The following is an 18752-nucleotide window of genomic DNA, read 5'->3' on the forward strand; positions in this document are numbered from 1 at the left end:
TCCTGTCTACCCTGTTGCATACCAGGACAGGCATTCTTAGACTTTTCTCTTTCCCTCAGCAGACGTGGGCACGTTGCACATTTGAATTAAAATCGACGTAGAAAGGAAATTGTTTGTTTCCGGACCTGGGTTACTATTCAAAATATTATATACGCACTCTCCTCTACAAATCCTAGAAGTTTGTAACGGGAATTTCCGAATACCCTGTGTATATGATCGTGGCCACCAGACTGCTCATATGGCAGAAGCAACGGGCTCTGAATGGTTCGAATGGCTCTGAGCACTATGGGACTTAACATCTAAGGTCATCAGTCCCCTAGAACTTAGAACTACTTAAACCTAACTAACCTAAGGACAGCACTCAACACCGAGTCATCACGAGGCAGAGAAAATCCCTGACCCCGCCGGGAATCGAACCCGGGAACCCGGGCGTGGGAAGCGAGAACGCTACCGCACGACCACGAGCTTCGGACACGGGCTCTGAGAAACTGTGGGTAGTCGCATGTCAAAAGGAAGGCGAAGGAGGTCTTCGTACTCGCCAAAATGATGGAAGACTTACAGCAATTATTACCGGCAAAATTCAAACAATTTTAAATGTCAGTATCGATAATCCAATCATGTCGGCTACAAAAGCTGTACGAACCCTCAATTTGTGCGCATACTCTCCGCCGACGGCTTCATTCTGCTGGCTTCCATCACTGCAAAATTGCAAGAGTAACATGAAAGAAAACGGACCAATACACCGCACTCTATTCCCAGTACCCCTCAACTGCCAAAAAACGCCAAGGACTGTTGTGGTCCAGAAGGATTTATGTTCGGATGTGAATGGTAGACTGTCTTGGAAACCCAATAGACACTCTCTTCTGTTCAAGTCTGATTGTTGCCTTAACACCGAGTGGAAGGATAAGGTTTTGATTGGAGTTTGACTGCAGCCGCAGTAACAGAATTGACTGGGGTTTCACCCAGGATGCACACGGAAGAACGCACTGTCGTTTTAGAATAATGTCTGCTGTCAACTGTTCGATTCCTTTATCTAGCCGAAGAGATGCGTATCATCTATTTCGTGTTCTATAACAGCAGCGAGCACACTTCGAAAATAGCCAAGAATTGGCAGGACAGAGACACCCAGAAGTATCGACGTTGGAAAATTCCGAAAAATCCTCAAATTTATATCCTACCGAACATGTTTGCACATGAACGATTCGAGAGCAGCAACCGCTTCAGGAAAATACGCGAGAAGTTCTTTAGAATTAAGTTTCTTTATGGTGGCAGAGCACGAAATAACGAAATGTTGGACAGTTGCGGATAGTTCATATCAAATTAAAAAGAAAATGAGCACTTTTTAATAGTTCGTAGATTTTGTTATATTTTGTGTACAAAATAATGCAGTAATACTCGTGTCCTTCGACCCGTAAGAATTTGGCCCAGTGAGGATAAGTGGTGCTCATATAAATAGAAATACGATGTGATCTATTTTCAGTCACTCATTTTTTAAAATTATTTTGTTATTGCTTCACAATGACGAGCCATTAAACCCCACCGAAAAAGGTTTTCTCCCTCCCGTTGTGCACGTTTTACCATATATCTTTCAATAAGAAAGAAAACATTGCTTATTTTTAATTTATTATCACGTATTTCATCTTGATACAGCCAACATAACCACTGGGACGTATTCTGATCAGGCACACGTTGGGCATGTAAAACATGTAATATAGGTGAAAGAAACCACCAACGCATCTCTTTTAAAAATTATATATTGTAAATTCAGTGATCAGATTTGGAATCTCATAATCATAAATAAATTCAATTGGCATTAAAAATTTAAGAAACCATTCTCATATTACAAATAAGAGTTTTCATCTATAAACACGTTATTATGACATATTTTGCGACAAAAATCAACGAATGTAAAAAAGAAAAATGGTCTCTTAAACGCTATGCGTGTTGTTACTTATATTTTATGTGAGGGGACAGTTTTCAAAATAATGAAGTCTTATTTTTAAACTACTGCTTTGCTTCTCCCAGCTCAGTGTAGGCTCTGACAGTAGCTTAGCGCCCGTTGCTTCACTCGCGTAGACTGTATGGCGTGCAGCGATTCTTTTTATGTTGTCCACAAATAGCAACACCTTCCAAATTTTTTACGCTAATTAATGCCGTAGAAGCATGGTCTTTTCCGAGTGTAGTTCTGACCAGTAAGCGATTCTAGTAGCTAGAGTCTTAAGGTTTTTGTTAATCACCCCTTTTGCGTTCTTGTTGTGATATTTCCAGAGAAATTTTCATCCTCCAACTGAAATACCAGTTTTATAGATTTAGCTTTAAATTTTTTTAATGTAATGAAGTACTTTCTTTAAAAATTTCGTCCAATGTATCACCCCTTTGAGGATTAAATTTCAATTCGGACTTTTTTTTTAAATTTCTAATTGATAATTCAGATACCAGTTTTCATAGATGCAGCGTTAAAAATGGTTTAGTAATTCTTCAATAATGATTAATTTCTTTCAAAAAAATTTTCACCCGCTATTTTACCCATTAGTGGTTGAATTTCTTTATTTCTGAGAAACCAAAATCGGTTTTCGTAGTTCTAGCTTCAAAACTGTCTTAATAGAGACATACTTTCAAAACGCCTTTCATCTCCTATTTCACCCCCCATAGGAGTGAAATTTCGAGCAATTCCTTCGTAAACGATGCCTACAATATACGATCCACACCCTCTCCAAGTTTAAAGTCTCTGTCTTTACCGGTTTGGGTTGGGCGATGATGAGTGAGTGAGTCAGTCAGTCAGTCAGGACGTTGCCATTTATACACACATCAAAAAAAGTTTTGCATCACCCGGGTTCCCAGAACTCCTGAAGATAGACGTTGACTGTGGGTATTGTATCACAGACACAGTCCCTTTGACTGTTCAGACGTCACTAAACCCGCCCAAAGATGTAAACAACCATTCATGAGCAGCGCCTGTTAGACGGAGGGGGTCCGACAGCCGATCAGTTTCAGTCATTCCACCAGGAAGGAGGTACACAGCTCTTGTTGTCTGTAGTTCAACCATGCCTAGACGGTCAATACCTCGGTTCGATCGCGTCCGCATTGTTACGTTGTGCCAGGAAGGGCTCTCAACAAGGGAAGTGTCCAGGCGTCTCGGAGTGAACGAAAGTGATGTTGTTCGGACACGGAGGAGATACAGAGAGATAGGAACTGTCGATGACATGCCTTGCTCAGGTCGCCCAAGTGCTACTACTGCAGTGGATGACCGCCAACTACGGATTATGGCTCAGAGAAATCCTGACAGCAACGCCATCATGTTGAATAATGCTTTTCGTGCAGCCGCAGGACGTCGTGTTAAGACTCAAAGAAGTCATGATGCGTAACTTCACTCCCGAAGTCTATGACGAGGTCCATCTTTGCAACCACGACACCATACAGCGAGGTACAGATGGGCCCAACAACATGCCGAATGGACCGCTCAGGAATGGCATCACCTTCTGGTCTCCGATGAGTGTTGCAAATGCCTTCAACCAGACAATCGTCAGAGACGTGTTTGGAGGCAACCCGGTCAGGCTGAACGCTTTAGACACACTGTCCAGCGAGTGCAGTTTTGCATCACCCGGGTTCCCAGAACTCCTGAAGATAGACGTTGACTGTGGGTATTGTATCAGAGACACAGTCCCTTCGACTGTTCACAGACGTCACTAAACCCGCCCAAAGATGATATTTTGGGGTGGCATTATGTGGGGCCGACGTACGCCGCTGGTGGTCATAAAAGGCACTGTAACGGCTGTACGATACGTGAATGCCATCCTCCGATCGGTAGTGCAAGCATATCGGCAGCATATTGGCGAGGCATTCGTCTTCATGGACGACAATTCGCGCCCCCATCGTGCACATCTTGTGAATGACTTCCATCAGGAGAACGACATCGCTCTACTAGAGTGGCCAGCATGTTCTCCAGACGTGAACCCTATCGAACATGCCTAGGTTGGATTGAATAGGGCTGTTTATGGACGACGTGACCCACCAACCACTCTGAGGGATCTACGCCGAATCGCCGTTGAGGAGTGGGACAATCTGGACCAACAGTGCCTTGATGAACCTGTGGATAGTATGCCACAACGAATACAAGCATGCATCAGTGCAAGAGGACTTGCTACTGGGTATTAGAGGTACCGGTGTGCACAGAAATCTCGACCACCACCTCTGGAGGTCTCGCTGTATAGTGGTACAACGTGCAACGTGTGGTTTTCATGAGCATTAAAAAGGGCGGAAGTGGTGTTTATGTTGATCTCTGTTCCAATTATCTGTACAGGTTCCGGAACTCTCGGAACCGAGGTGATGCAAAACGTTTTTTGATGTGTGTATATAGAGATTAACTGTGGAGCTTTTGTTAACGAACTGCTCTTCGGTCCTTGCGGTAGATGCACTTTGAAATTCGTCACCGGACATACAAAATTACTAAAGCAATAAAATATTACGAGGCGCTTGTTTCTTTCCTCTTTCGAAATTGCCGTTCATTAAATACTGTTGTCGGTAGATATGTTTTTAGATGGCAGAGGACCATGAAAACGACAAAGGTTAGATCGTAGGCATCTAAAAGATTTCAGAAGATTCGCCAGATTATTTAGGAAAGTCGGCTCTCTCATACATTGTATAAAAAGAAGTCCCAGAAAAAATGTTTACTTTGAATTTTGTCAAATAAAAATGTCATTTCTTACCGACAGACAGTAAAGCTTCGCCGCATGTGATGTGACATCCATGCACAGGAAAACTCGATAAGTGCAAGGTCGCGTCTGTCACTGAATGGCTGTCACCTCCCGGCGTAACACTCTCCTCCCGGGCGCAGCCTTTGGCGACGCGGGTTTACCGACTGTGATACAGTAAGCCAATAGATTAACCGTAATCAAATCGGGTGCCGTAAGAGGTGTTGAAAGGATAGTCGTAATGCAATAAAGCGCCATTTCTATAACGGCGCCGGCACCGGCAAAATAAGTCTGTCCCGCGAAAAGGGAGCCATTAGCCGGCCAGCACCTCAAAGCGGCGCGGTGCTCCCAGCGGCTACGGCATTGCCCTCTGACGCACTGCGCGAGAACCACCGCGGGAAAAAGGCCGCCTCACAACGTACTCAGGGACACGACTGCAAACTTTACTCCTACAAAAATAGCTATAGCCATTTCCGCATCTAAATCATTGCTGGCAGCAAATTATTTAACTGACCTGAACGTGAGCTCCTAGCAAGATTACATAGCTTGATTGAAAACAGCACCGGCATTCAGGAAAGACAGATCAAGCACAACATATCTCGCCCTCGTTGTATCTTGGTCCCTCATAAGTACATCTGACAAAAAATTAATCACCCCCAGGGAACAACCTGTTACCATGAACAGTGTCTCTAACCTTGACAATAGTCTCAATTCGGCAAGGAAGATAGTCCGCAAGTTCCTTCAAGAGTGCCATATCCAGCCGAAGCCATCCATTGACAATTAGATGTCGTAAAGCTACCAAATTGCTATGAAGTTGCTTGTTTCGTTTCAGCTGCTGTTTCAGAAAGTCCCAGATATTTTCTGTGTGATTGAATTGGGGTGATTCGACTGTCCAGTGAAAGTGTCTGAATGTTCGTCGGACTAGGAATCTACAAAATGCTCATTATGAAGCTATAAGAAGAAGGTAACACTTGATTACCTCGAACGTAGAACTAAACAACTTAGTTTATACTGACGGTAAACTGAATGAATGAGCTCAAGTTGTGGTACGGAAAACACCCCCAAAACTTTACAAAGCCATCTCCGATTTGAACTACACATCCTGCGGGTTAAATGTCTCATTGGGCCGTCGAGGCGCTCGTGCCTTTTATTACTTGAAAAGGCGAAAAATCGCGATCGTCCGACCACACTACACACCTCCAGTCAGCTGCTGTACAGTTTGTGTTGTTTATCCCACTGAAGGCGTGTAGTTCCGTAAGCGAATGCAAGCAGTAGCCTTTTGCGGGATATCGGAAATGCCCATTGCATGCAGAGCCCTTCGCGACGTCTGTCGGAAAATTTTTTATAATGAACATTAGTTGGGACTATATACATATGCACCCACTTTATTTACTGCTATATTGGGCGGAAATTTTACTCGGCAAACATTGGTTGCTTTGAAAATGGGCATAGCCCGAAACCGGTCACCGACTAAATAAACATCCATTTTAGTTGCCACTCTGGCTGTGTTCTTTCGCATAACAGATTTTTTGCAATGCTGTATAGTAGGTACGCAGAGATGTAAAGATTATAGAACACACAGGAAGAGATGCGTGACGGTATCAAAGCAGTTCTAGATTGATTAAGTGTATATAGTGCTTAACTGTAGCCTCCCTCATAGCCTCTGACCGTTGCTCAGTCTTCGTTGGTTGATTGGTTGGTTGGCCGGCCGCGGTGGTCTAGCGGTTCAGGCGCTCAGTTCGGAACCGCGGGACTGCTACGGTCGCAGGTTCGAATCCTGCCTCGGGCATGGATGTTTGTGATGTCCTTAGGTTAGTTAGGTTTAAGTAGTTCTAAGTTCTACGGGACTGATGACCACAGTTGTTAAGTCCCATAGTGCTCAGAGCCATTTGAGCCAACCATTGGTTGGTTGAGTTGGGAAAGGGGGCCAAACAGCGAGGTCATCAGTCTCATCGGATGGGGGAAGGACGGGGAAGGAAGTAGGCCGTGCCCTTTCAAAAGAACCTTCCCGGTATTTGCCTGAAGCGATTTAGGGAAATCAGGGAAAACTTAAACCACGATGGCCGGACGCGATTTGAACCGTCGTCCTCCCGAATGCGAGTCCATTGTGCTAACCACAGCACGACCACGCTAGGTCTTCCTTGCTTACTAGCAATGTATTCCAGGCAGTGTCTTATAAGCCGCTGTCAGTTGTCTTATACGGGAGAACCATTATGGCGTCAGTTGCAGGAAACGATGCGTTCATTTTGTAACTCCCTTCTTATTTGCCCAGTCCCTCTAGAAAAATGAAGAAAAGGCGGACGGTAAAATAAAGATAAAGAATTTCGGTAATGATTTTAAAGGGGTAAACAAGACTAAGTTTCTTGCGTGGTACATCTCGTGTTACTATCGTAATTAATAATTAAATTTTCTTGTTGTCCATTAACTCTTCTGCGAAAATGACGTACAAGTTGGAGGTAACTGGGGATGAAACTCACAATGTTTCATATTTATGGTCACCAGTCTTTAACCTGGCATCGGACACTATCTGGGTATTTTAAGTTTCCCAGGCTTGTCCATACTTCCGCACCCCATCATGTCCATTCTCCCAATCTCCCAGGCAAGCACACATCCAGTTAACTCATGGCTACACATAATAAGCGAGAAAAATGATATAAACCGGATTTATTTTTCCGAGCTGGAAGGCAATGTGCAGCTGATGGCTAGGTCCTACGTCTTATCTAATTTGCTGAAATTATTTGTGTATGTAGTGCACTTTCCTTCCTTAATGTTGAACACACGAGCCGCCTATGAAAACAACTAAACATTGTCGAAGGAATTCACAATTTTGTCACTGATTACATTATTTGATTTACTGAATTAAAGTCACACAGTGCAGAGAGATCCATCACAGACAAAATAACAATGGAAATGTCACAATTTTTTGTGCTGCCGTAATTTCGGTATCCAAGAGATGGTATCAATACTGCAATACTAAAACCATTTCGTTTCTACTTGTGTTTCAGTACGACAAAGTTAAGAAGCTTACGGCGGATGCAAAATATGGTAAGTCGTCAGACAATTCCACGCATCGCTTGCAATGCGGGGGCGTGTGGCACATGCGGCGACGCAGAGGAAATGAGCAGAGCAGCGTCTGTCAAAGCCAGCCGGCCGCCACACCCTGCTCGCCGCCGCTCCAGCAGCCGTGCTCTTCATTCCGGGAATTCACTCTCTCTTCGTCTAAGATAACAACTAGCACGTCCCGTTGTTAAACGCTCGAAGACGGAGTCAACTCTACAGATATTTTAAAACCTAGTTTTCAATTATGAGTTACAGAATTAAAATTATGGGGAAGCCTTTCGAATATTTCCTATACCCATTTAAATATTGAATGTCTGCGTTTTTAGAACTGCTGACTTAGTGATTTTTTTTCTCTCTTAAAACAGTAACTAGTCGTAAGGCTACGCTTTGAAATGTCGGTTAGCTCCATGTAGCAGGGGTTTGGGGCATGACTTCTACGGAGCTCGCATGTGCTTTCAGAAGGCTCAATGAGATGAGCCAAAGGGTGTCGTTCCAAGATTATCATGATTTTAACTCTCCGATGCTTACAATTAACGGAAAGCAACAAAGTGACTGAGTCTTCACTGTCAAATCGCTGTCTCTGCATTTTTGTATTATGCTTTAATAGGTCAACAACCGAGTCTACATTTAACACCGTTATTTTCACAGGTGTAAAGACACTTTTTTGTTTTTGGCATTGGCAGGTTAACTTCGTAAATGTTTCGGCAGAGTGCACAAGACTATGGTAACGTGTCATCATCTAATGGTAGTTTTCACGAACGATTAGGATGAAATAAGGTCTTGAAACATGGGGTGACTTTCAGTTGCTAAAAAGCGCTTACTTCCTAACGGCGTTTGCTTGACAAAGTCTGTTATTTGCACATTTCTTCCTGTTCCTTTGGTGCATTTTGGCTGCTTTCGCAACGTGCGCATTAGACAAAATTGGCAAGAACAAGTATTTTTAGGGCATAATTACAGGGGGAAAAATCTGTAGCACTCTCAGGCATTCGACAATTTGGCCACATTGGTAACAAGTTTTCGGCATTACCTACCACTGAAACCACAAATTTCCTCTGAAAACGACTAAATGTTCTTGAAAGGATTCTCAGTTTTCTCATTGATTTTAATTGTTGACTGAATAAAAGTCACGCAGTCCAAAGAGATCTATCGTGGAACAAATATCTAGGGGAATAAAACTATTTCAGGAGAAAAGTTCACTGCAACCAGTACACACAGGTCGTAGAAGATGATGAATAGAATTTATCGCCCCATCAGCACCACGTTCACTAAACGGAGTACTAGCTCTCTTGACTCAAGGTGCGTCAGGAAATCGGCTTTGATCTTATGGAAAGAAGCATCGCAAATTCTCTCAACAAGTGTTAGTCATACCAAAGAAATCCTGTAGCACAGTCGGAATTCAAAACACGCTCTTCTGGAATACTGAGACCCGGAGAATCGTGCAGACATACCGTCGTGTGACCATCGCACAGAGTTCCGTATGGACGATGTAGTAATAAATATCCCTGCCGTCGAGAAGCAATTGAAAGAGTTGACAAATAAGTCGCCAAGTCCGGATGGAATCCCGATTAGATTTTACAAAGAGTATTCTATGGCACTGGCACGCCACGGCACTTATTTAGGTTGAATTTATCTGAAATCTTTCGCCCAACACAAAGGCCCCAGCAAATTGGAAAAAATCGCAGGTAACTACTGTATATAAGATCGGACCCTTAAAATTACAGACCGCTATCCTTAACATCAGTTTGCTGCAGAATTCTAGAACATATTCCAAGTTCCAATATAATATATTTCCTAGACACCGAAAAGCTTATTTCCGAGAATCAGCACGGTTTTAGAAAGCATCGCTTATGCGAAACTCAGCTTGCCCATTTCTCACATGATATACTGCGAACTATGGATGAAGGGTAACAGGCAGATTTCATATTTCTAGATTTGCGATAAGCTTTGATATTGCGCCTCCCTGCAGGCTGTTAACGAAGGTACAAGCATACGGAGTACACTCCCAGATATGCGAATAGCTTGAGGACTTCAGAACACTACTGGCCATTAAAATTGCTACACCACGAAGATGACGTGCTACAGATGCGAAATTTAACCGACAGGAATAAGATGCTGTAATATGCAAATGATTAGCTTTTCAGAGCATTCACACTAGTTGGCACCGGTAGCAACACGTACAACGTGCTGACATGAGGAACGTTTCCAACCGATTTCGCGTACACATACAGCAGTTGACCGGCGTTGCCTGGTGAAACGTTGTTGTGATGCCTCGTGTAAGGACGAGAAATGCGTACCAACAAGTTTTCGACTTTGATAAAGGTCGGATTGTAGCCTATCGCGATTGCGGTTTATCGCATCGCGACATTGCTGCTCGCGTTGGTCAAGATCCAATGACTGTTAGCAGAATATGGAATCGGTGGGTTCAGGAGGGTAATACGGAACGACGTGCTGGATCCCAACGGCCTCGTATCACTAGCAGTCGAGATGACAGGCATCTTATCCGCATGACTGTAACGGATCGTACAGCCACGTCTCAATCCCTGAGTCAACAGACGGGGACGTTTGCAAGACAACAACCATCTGCACGAACAGTTCGACGACATTTGCAGCAGCATGGACTATCAGCTCGGAGACCATGGCTGCGGTTACCCTTGACGCTGCATCACAGACAGGAGCGCCTGCGATGGTGTACTCAACGACGAACCTGGGTGCACGAATGGCAAAACGTCATTTTTTCGGATGAATCCAGGTTCTGTTTACAGCATCATGATGGTCGCATCCGTGTTTGGTGACATCGCGGTGAACGCACGTTGGAAGCGTGTATTCGTCATCGACATACTGGCGTGATGGTATTGCCATTGGTTACACGTCTCGGACACCTCGTGGTCGCATTGACGGCACTCTGAACAATGGACGTTACATTTCAGATGTGTTACGACCCGTGGCTCTACCCTTCATTCGCTCCTTGCGAAACCCTACATTTCAGCAGGATTATGTATGACCGCATGTTGCAGGTCCTGTACGGGCCTTTCTGGATACAGAAAATGTTCGACTGTTGCCCTGGTGAGCACATTCTCCAGATCTCTCACCAATCGCAAACGTCTGGTCAATGGTGGCCGAGCAACTGGGTCGTCACAATACACCTGTCACTACTCTTGATGAACTGTGGTATCGTGTTGAAGCTGCATGGGCAGCTGTACCTGTACACGCCATCCAAGCTCTGTTTGACTGAATGCCCAGGCGTATCAAGGCCGTTATTACGGCCAGAGGTGGTTGTTCTGGGCACTGATTTCTCAGGGTCTATACACCCTAAATGAGTGAAAATGTAATCACATGTCAGTCCTAGTATAATATATTTGTCCAATGAATACCCGTTTATCATCTGCATTTCTTCTTGGTGTAGCAATTTTAATGGCCAGTTGTGTAATGCCGGCCAGAGTGGCCGAGCGGTTCTAGGCGCTACAGTCTGGAACCGCGAGACCGCTACGGCCGCAGGTTCGAATCCTACCTCGGGCATGGATGTGTGTGATGTCCTTAGGTTAGTTAGGTTAAAGTAGTTCTAAGTTATGGGGGACTGATGACCTCAGAAGTTAAGTCCCATAGTGCTCAGAGCCATTTGAACCATTTTGAGTAGTGTAATAGGAACCAATATGTTGTTCTCGATGACGAGTGTTCATCAGAGACAAGTGTACCGTCGGAAATGTCCCAGGGAAGTGTGATAGCACCGCTATCATTTTCTATATGCATAAACGATCCGGCAGGCAGGGTGTTTGCTTATCATGCTATGGTGTACGGGAAGGTGTCTAAGTTGAGTGACTATAGGAAGATGCAAGATTACTAATTTGGTGTGATGAATGGCAGCTGACTCTAAATGTAGAAAATCATAAGTTAATGGTAGTGTCCTGCTTGACACAGTCACGTCGTTCAAATGTCTAGCGTAACGTTGCAAAGTAATATGAAATGGAATTAGCACGTAAGGACTGTGGTGGGGAAGGCGAATGGTTGACTGCGGCATATTGGGAGAATTTTAGGGAAGTGTGGTTCCTCTGTAAAGGTGGCGGCAAATAGGACGCTAATGCGAGCCATTCTTGAGTAGTGCTCGAATGTTCGGGATCTGCTCCAGGTCGAATTAAAGGACGAAATAGAAGCAATTCAGAGGCGGGCTGCTATATTTGTTGCAGGTAGGTTCGAACAACACGCAAATAGTACGTAAATGCTTCGGGAACTCAAATGGGAACCCATGGAGGGAAGGCGACGTTCATTTCGAGAAACACTTCTGAGACAATTTAGAGCGCTAGCATTTGAAGATGAGTGCAGAACGATTCTACTGCCGCCAACTTACATTTTGCAGAAGGACCGTGAAGATAAGATACGAGAAATTAGGACTCATACAGAGGTATGATTTAGAAAAGATAGGGGATGCAGTATCAGAATCAGAATTTAAGAGAGCTTTGGAGGACTTAGGATCGAATAAGGCAGAAGGGATACATAGCATTCCATCAGAATTTCTAAAACCGTTGGAGGAAGTGGTAACAAAACGACTATTCATGTTGGCATGTAGAATGTATGAGTCTGGGGACATACCATCTGACTTTCGAAAAAATATCATCCACATAATTCGGAAGACTGCAAGAGCTGACAAGTGCAAGAATTATCGCACAGTCAGCTTAACAGCTCATGCATCCAAGTTGCTTACAAGAATAATATACAGAAGAATGGAAAAGAAAATTGAGGACGTGTTAGATGATGATTAGTTTGGCACCAGAGAGACAGTTCTGACGTTACTGTTGATAATGGAAGCAAGACTAAAGAAAAATCAAAACATTTTGACTGGGTTTGTAGACGTGGAAAAAGCGTTCGACAGTGTAATATGATGTAAGATGTTCGAAATTCTGACAAAAAATAGGGGTAAGCTATACGGAGAGACGCGTAACGTACAATATGTACAAGAGCCAAGAAGGAATAATAAGAGTGGACGACCAAGAACGAAGTGCTCGGATCAAAAAGGGTGTAAGACAGGGATGTATTCTTTCGCCCCTACTGTTCAATCTGTACATCGAAGAAGCAATGATGGAAGTAAGTAATAAGGTTCAGGTCCGCAGCTCGTGGTCGTGCGGTAGCGTTCTCGCTTCCCGTGCCGGGTTCCCGGGTTCGATTCCCGGCGGGGTCAGGGATTTTCTCTGCCTCGTGATGACTGGGTGTTGTGTGATGTCCTTAGGTTAGTTAGGTTTAAGTAGTTCTACGTACTAGGGGACTGATGACCATAGCTGTTAAGTCCCATAGTGCTCAGAGCCAATAAGGTTCAGGAGAGAAATTAAAATTCAAGGTGAAAACATTTCAATGATACGATTCTCTGATGACATTGCTATCCTGACTGAACGTGAAGAAGAATTACATGATCTGCTGGATGGGATGAACAATCTAATGAGTACAGAATATGGATTGAGAGTAAACCGAGGAAAGACGAAAGTAAAGAGAAGTAGCAGGAATGAGAGCAGCGAGAAACTTAACATCGGGATTGGTGGTCACGAAGTCGATGAAGTTAAGGAATTCTGCTACCTAGATAACAAAATAACCAAAGACGGAGAGAGCAATGAGGACATCAAAAGGAGACTAGCACTGGCAAGAAGGGCACTCCTTGCCAGGAGAAGTCTACTCATATGAAACATAGGTCTTAATTTGAGGAATAAATTTCTGAGAATGTACGTTTAGAGTACAGCATTGTATAGTAGTGAAACATGGACTGTGGGGAACAGAACAGACTCGAAGCGTTTGAGACGTGGTGCTACAGACGAATGTTGAAAATTAGGTGGACTGATTAGCTAAGGAATGAGAAATTTCTGCACAGAATCAGAGAGGAGAGTAATATACGAAAAACACTGACAAGGAGAAGGGACAGGATGATTGGACATCTGGTAAGACATTAAGGAATGATTTCCATGGTACTAGAGAAAGCTAGAGAGGGCAAAAACTGTAGAGGAATGCAAAGATTAAAATACATCCAGAAAATAATTTAGGACTGAGGTTGAGGTTGCAAGTGCTACTCTTGAGATGAAGAGGTTGGCACAGGAGAGGAATTCGGAGAGGGCCGCATCACACCAGTCAGAAGACTGCTGACTCAAAAAGATGTATGTAGGTAGTGGTTTTATCGTCGTTCTATTTGCGAGTGGAACAGAAAAGGAAATGACCAATAGTACAGGGTAGCTTCCGCCGCGCACCGTATGGTGGCTTCTGGAATATGCATGTAGATATAAATGTAAATACGTAGTACTGGCTTGCATCACGCCATGGTCTTGGTAACACACGCAAAAATATTACCTGTATTCGCAATGTTTCAACGCGCTGGCACTTAACGCAAATGAATTAGATCAAATCTGCTTAAAGTACAAAGTGCAAGAGGCTAAGTCAATGACTTAATTGATAATGGAAGATAGATAGTCGTTACCGTGGTCGGCGACCATGATGAATAACTTATACATCACTATAAATGTGTGGATCGTTCTACATTTATCGACATAGGTTAGGTAATTCGGCACAATCGGATCAAAGCACAAAGGAAACATCGGTATAGTGTATTACGTCAAATAGTACTTAAACATAAGATCTGTAAGTGCATACTTAGTTAATTGTGTTTGATCGCTGTATGAGAGGCTACTAAAGGTATCATCGAAGGTAGAATTTCGTTTCTGTTCTGAAATATTTGTTGCCATTGGCAGATATCAGTAGTATGACATACAGATATAACAGCACCTGACGGAAGTGCAGCGAACGTGAGGTGCCTGACTAAAAAGAAGTTGTTAGTTAGCGAGTTGCTTACAGTACTTGTATGTTCTATAAATCACTTTGATAACATATTGTGACAATGTAGAACGAGTTACTCCTTACTAATTTCGACCCAGTAAGCATCAGTTACTGCAACAGTTTCCTTGAAATCGAGCTTTATCGTAGCGTCCCTGTATTTTTCTTCGATCATCATCATTGAAGGGACCATGTTACAAGTTACCGTGAAAGACCCCGACCTCTTACACGTTCTTTTCCACCTACAAGGAGATCTGACCATTTTAGTTTCTTATTCGAAACGTAGATTAAGACCGTGTTGGATGACTCTAGAAATAAATCTTCGTTTTCCGAACATAGTTTGTTGCTTCCTTCACATATGAATATAGCCTATGGTTGTGTGTTCCTGTGTACTTGCACTTTTCGCTGAACGATCCAAGGTCTTTCTTAAAGTGTTCCTGACGTTCGTTTTTATCTTTCGTGAGATTGTATGCAAGTTCGAAACCGTTAATTTTTTACTCACAGTCTCTCTTAGAGACGTTGGGCTCTATCGTTTCACTTTGGTATTCAAATTTCTTTTACTATTTTATTTTCCTCTCATTTGCCTAAAGCTTTCTGAACGCTAATTCGAGGCGTTATGAGCTGCTCTGTATCAAATGCAAAGCAAAATAAGCCCTTGTTGCTTCTATCTGAAGTAATTAGATCTCTTTAAGGCTACAGAAAGACAGTCTAAGAAAATCACACAGTCATCTGCCAAAAGCTAATCAGTTATTACTTTGAAAGTGTTGTGTGTTAATTATATGAGCCCCACATACCAAATATAATTTTTAAGTTTTTTTAAGCTTTTGTCGACAGTTTCAGCGGTTTCTGGAGGATCGACAATAGGTTCCACATGAAAATATGAAGGTTACAATGTGACACCTCTTCATTACATGTCTACAGTACAGCGCTTTTTCTGGAGTATCTCTTAACAAATTTCGGCCCCTTTTTTATTAATACACTGTCTGATCAAAAGTATCCAGATACTTGATAGTGTCCACTCGTTATGACATATTTATTCTGCTGGGGTGTCCGAATGTCTGTGGAAGAATGGCAACCCAGTTTTCTGCAGGAGCCAAAGCCAGAGAAGGTAGTGCTGTTGGATGCTGGGGTCTGGGGCAAAGTCGACGTTCTGACACGTCCTAAGGGCGTTCCACTGGGTACAGGTCAGTACTCTGGGCTGGTCAGTCTGTTTCAGGAGTGTTACACTATGTAACACCTAGCTAAAACCACTTACAACTTCGTGGCGACTTCCATCGGTAATGGTGGAATTCAATGTGGTGTTGGCCCACCCTTAGCCTTCATTACAGCTTCCACTCTCGCAGGCTTATGTTCAGTCAGGTGCTGGAAGGTTTCTTGGGGAATGGCAGCCCATTCTTCACGGAATGCTGCACTGAGGAGAGGGATCGATGTCGGTCGGTGAGGCCTGGCACGAAGTCGGCGTTCGAAAACATCCCAAAGGTTTTCTATAGGATTCAGGTCAGGACTCTGTGCAGGCCAGTCCAATACAGGGATGTTATTGTCGTCTAACCACTGTGCCACAGGCCGTGCATTATGAACAGGTGTTCGATCGTGTTGAAAGATGCAATCGCCATCTCGTAATTGTTCTTCAACAGTGGGAAGCAAGAAGGTGCTTAAAACATCAGTGTAGGCCTGTGCTGTGATAGTGCCACGTAAATCAACAAGGGGTGCAAGCCCCCCCATGAAAAATACGACCACACAATAACACCACCGGCTCCGAATTTAACTGTTGGCACTACACACGATGGCAGATAACGTAGACCGGGCTTTCGCCGTACCCACACCCTACCATCGAGTCGCCACATTGTGTGCTGTGATGCGTCACTCCTCACATTGTTTTTCCACTGTTCAATCGTCCAATGTTTACGCTTCTTACACCGAGCAAGGCATCGTTTGGCATTTACCTCCGTGGTGTGTGGCTTATGAGCAGCAGCTCGACCATGAAATCAAAGTTTTCTCACCTGCCACCTAACTGTCAAAGTACTTGCCGTGGATCCTGATTTATTTTGGAATTCCTGTGTGATGGTGTGGATAGATATCTGCCTATTACACATTATGACCCTCTTCAACTGTCGGCAGTCTGTCAATCCACAGACAAGATCGGCCTGTACGCGTTTGTGCTGTACATGTCCCTTCACGTTTCCACTTCACTATCACATGAGAAATAGTGGACCTAGGGATGTTTAGGAGTATGGAAATCTCGCGTACAGACGTGTGACATCCAATCACCTGACCACGTTCGAAGTCCGTCAGTTCCACGGAGCATCTCATTCTGCTCTCTCACTATGTCTAATGACTACTGATGTCGCTGATATGGAGTACCTGGCAGTAGTTTGCAGCAGAATGCACCTAATATGAAAAACGTGTTTTTGGGCGTGTCCAGATAGTTTTGATCACATTGTGTATGTCCACAAAACATTGCCTCCAGATGCTGCTTTATGACAGGGTCCTCTGTCATGCTTGTACTACGAATAATTGTCTCCAGACTGTTCCTCTGCTGTACACAGTACGCAATGCCGTAAAATATGTTTATATCCTACCACATCTGGCGTTTTCTGAAGTTCGGTAAGGGAGGCAAATCCTTACCACGAAAAACACTCTATACCGTAAAACTACTTCCTCTGTACTTCACTGTTGGCACTACACATAATGGCAGGTGATATTTTCCAGGCATTCACCAGACTAAAAACCTTCCATAGATTGCTGTAAGGCCTAACGTGATTCATCACTACAACTCGTTTCAAGTTATCCACTGCCTAGTGCTGTTGCTCTTTACACCAACTACAACTTCGCTTAGCATTAACTGCAGAAATGTGTGGCTTACGAGGAGTTGCTCGACCATTATACCTCATTCTGTTGACCTCCCTATACATAGTCATTTTGTTACTGGACTGCTAGTAGGACTTTTGAACTTGTGAGTAAATTCCTTCCACTCATTTCATGTAATTTTTTTTATAACCACTCTCCGCAATGCTCAACGGTACCTCTCTGTCAGTGCATGAGGTTTGCCTGGTTTTGGTTTAGCTGTGGTTATTCCTTTGCATTTTCACTTCAATCACATTGCTGTTATTGAATTTGTACTGGTACATGTGAAGCCACCGAGCTCTGATGACGTATTCTGCTGTTAACGCTTCTCTGCTAATAGCTCAACAGTTCTCACCTCTTTTTATACTGCCACATCTGCCTCTTTTGTTATCTGGTGTTCATTTCCACATTACACAGGGGTGTCAGGGTACTTTTGATATCGCCGAATATGTCTGGTGTTTGGTCAAACCTAATTAAAATAAAGACAGCTGATTTATTTAAAATGTGGCTGATATCTTTCTCACATCTTGTCAATACCATGTTCATTAGTGGAAGCACTGAATTAGTGTGTCTGATAATAGAAGGCAGTAATGAGTTCAACCTCAAGTATCATGCTTGGAATAGAGTAAGAATCATGCTTTGAATATGAAAATAATGAGGCCTTAACAACTGTATTTACTTGGGAAAGAATGACTTATCTTTCCAGACTTCACACTGCCTTAGTAAACATTGTGACTGGCCAGGATCATGTCAACAAACAATGCAGATTGCCCTTCCAAAGAATTTCCCTGTCTGCTGGACATGAGGTGTCATTTGTGTATCACTGATCCAAGGAAGGTGTCTGGTTTTTTGGCAGGAGTGGGGTAGGGGTTCAAGTCAGAACAGTCGCATACTGAGCGAGGTGGCACAGTGGTTAACACACTGGACTCACACTTGGGAGGACGACGGTTAAAATGTGTGTCTGGCCATCCTGATTTAGGTTTTCCATGATTTCCCTAAATTGCTTCAGGCAAATGCTAGAATGGTTCCTTTGAAAGGGCAAGGCCGACTTCCTTCCCCATTCTTCCCTAATCTGATTGGAACGATGACCTCACTGTTTGGTCCCCTCCCCTGAATCAAACAACCAACAGTTGCATCAGATGAGCAGTGATCAATGATTGCTAGATGAGTGCAACACAAATTAAGACAACCCTTGTACTTAGAATTACCTAAGACTATGAGTAATTGTATGATGAGCTACAAGTAAGGGTAGCACTCGCCAGGCTACCTGTCACATCTTATCATCAAGCAGTTAGCCTGGAAATTGCAGAGAAAGACACAGCTGGATGATTAACAGCACAAAAATGTGTGTAATTATGA

The 18752-nt window shown here is 43.5% G+C and overlaps 1 protein-coding gene across 1 annotated transcript in view; it reads left to right on the forward strand.

Moving 5' to 3' along the window:
- The window catches only part of LOC124546627 (COMM domain-containing protein 4), a 48901-nt gene that overhangs the window by 19378 nt on the left and 10771 nt on the right, over positions 1-18752 (forward strand). The window contains exon 3 of the mRNA XM_047125054.1: positions 7697-7736. Coding sequence (XP_046981010.1) covers positions 7697-7736 — 40 coding nt within the window. The remainder of the gene's footprint in view (positions 1-7696; positions 7737-18752) is intronic.

This window comes from Schistocerca americana, chromosome 1 (assembly GCF_021461395.2).
Source record: "Schistocerca americana isolate TAMUIC-IGC-003095 chromosome 1, iqSchAmer2.1, whole genome shotgun sequence".
Classification (NCBI taxonomy): Eukaryota; Metazoa; Arthropoda; class Insecta; order Orthoptera; family Acrididae; genus Schistocerca; species Schistocerca americana.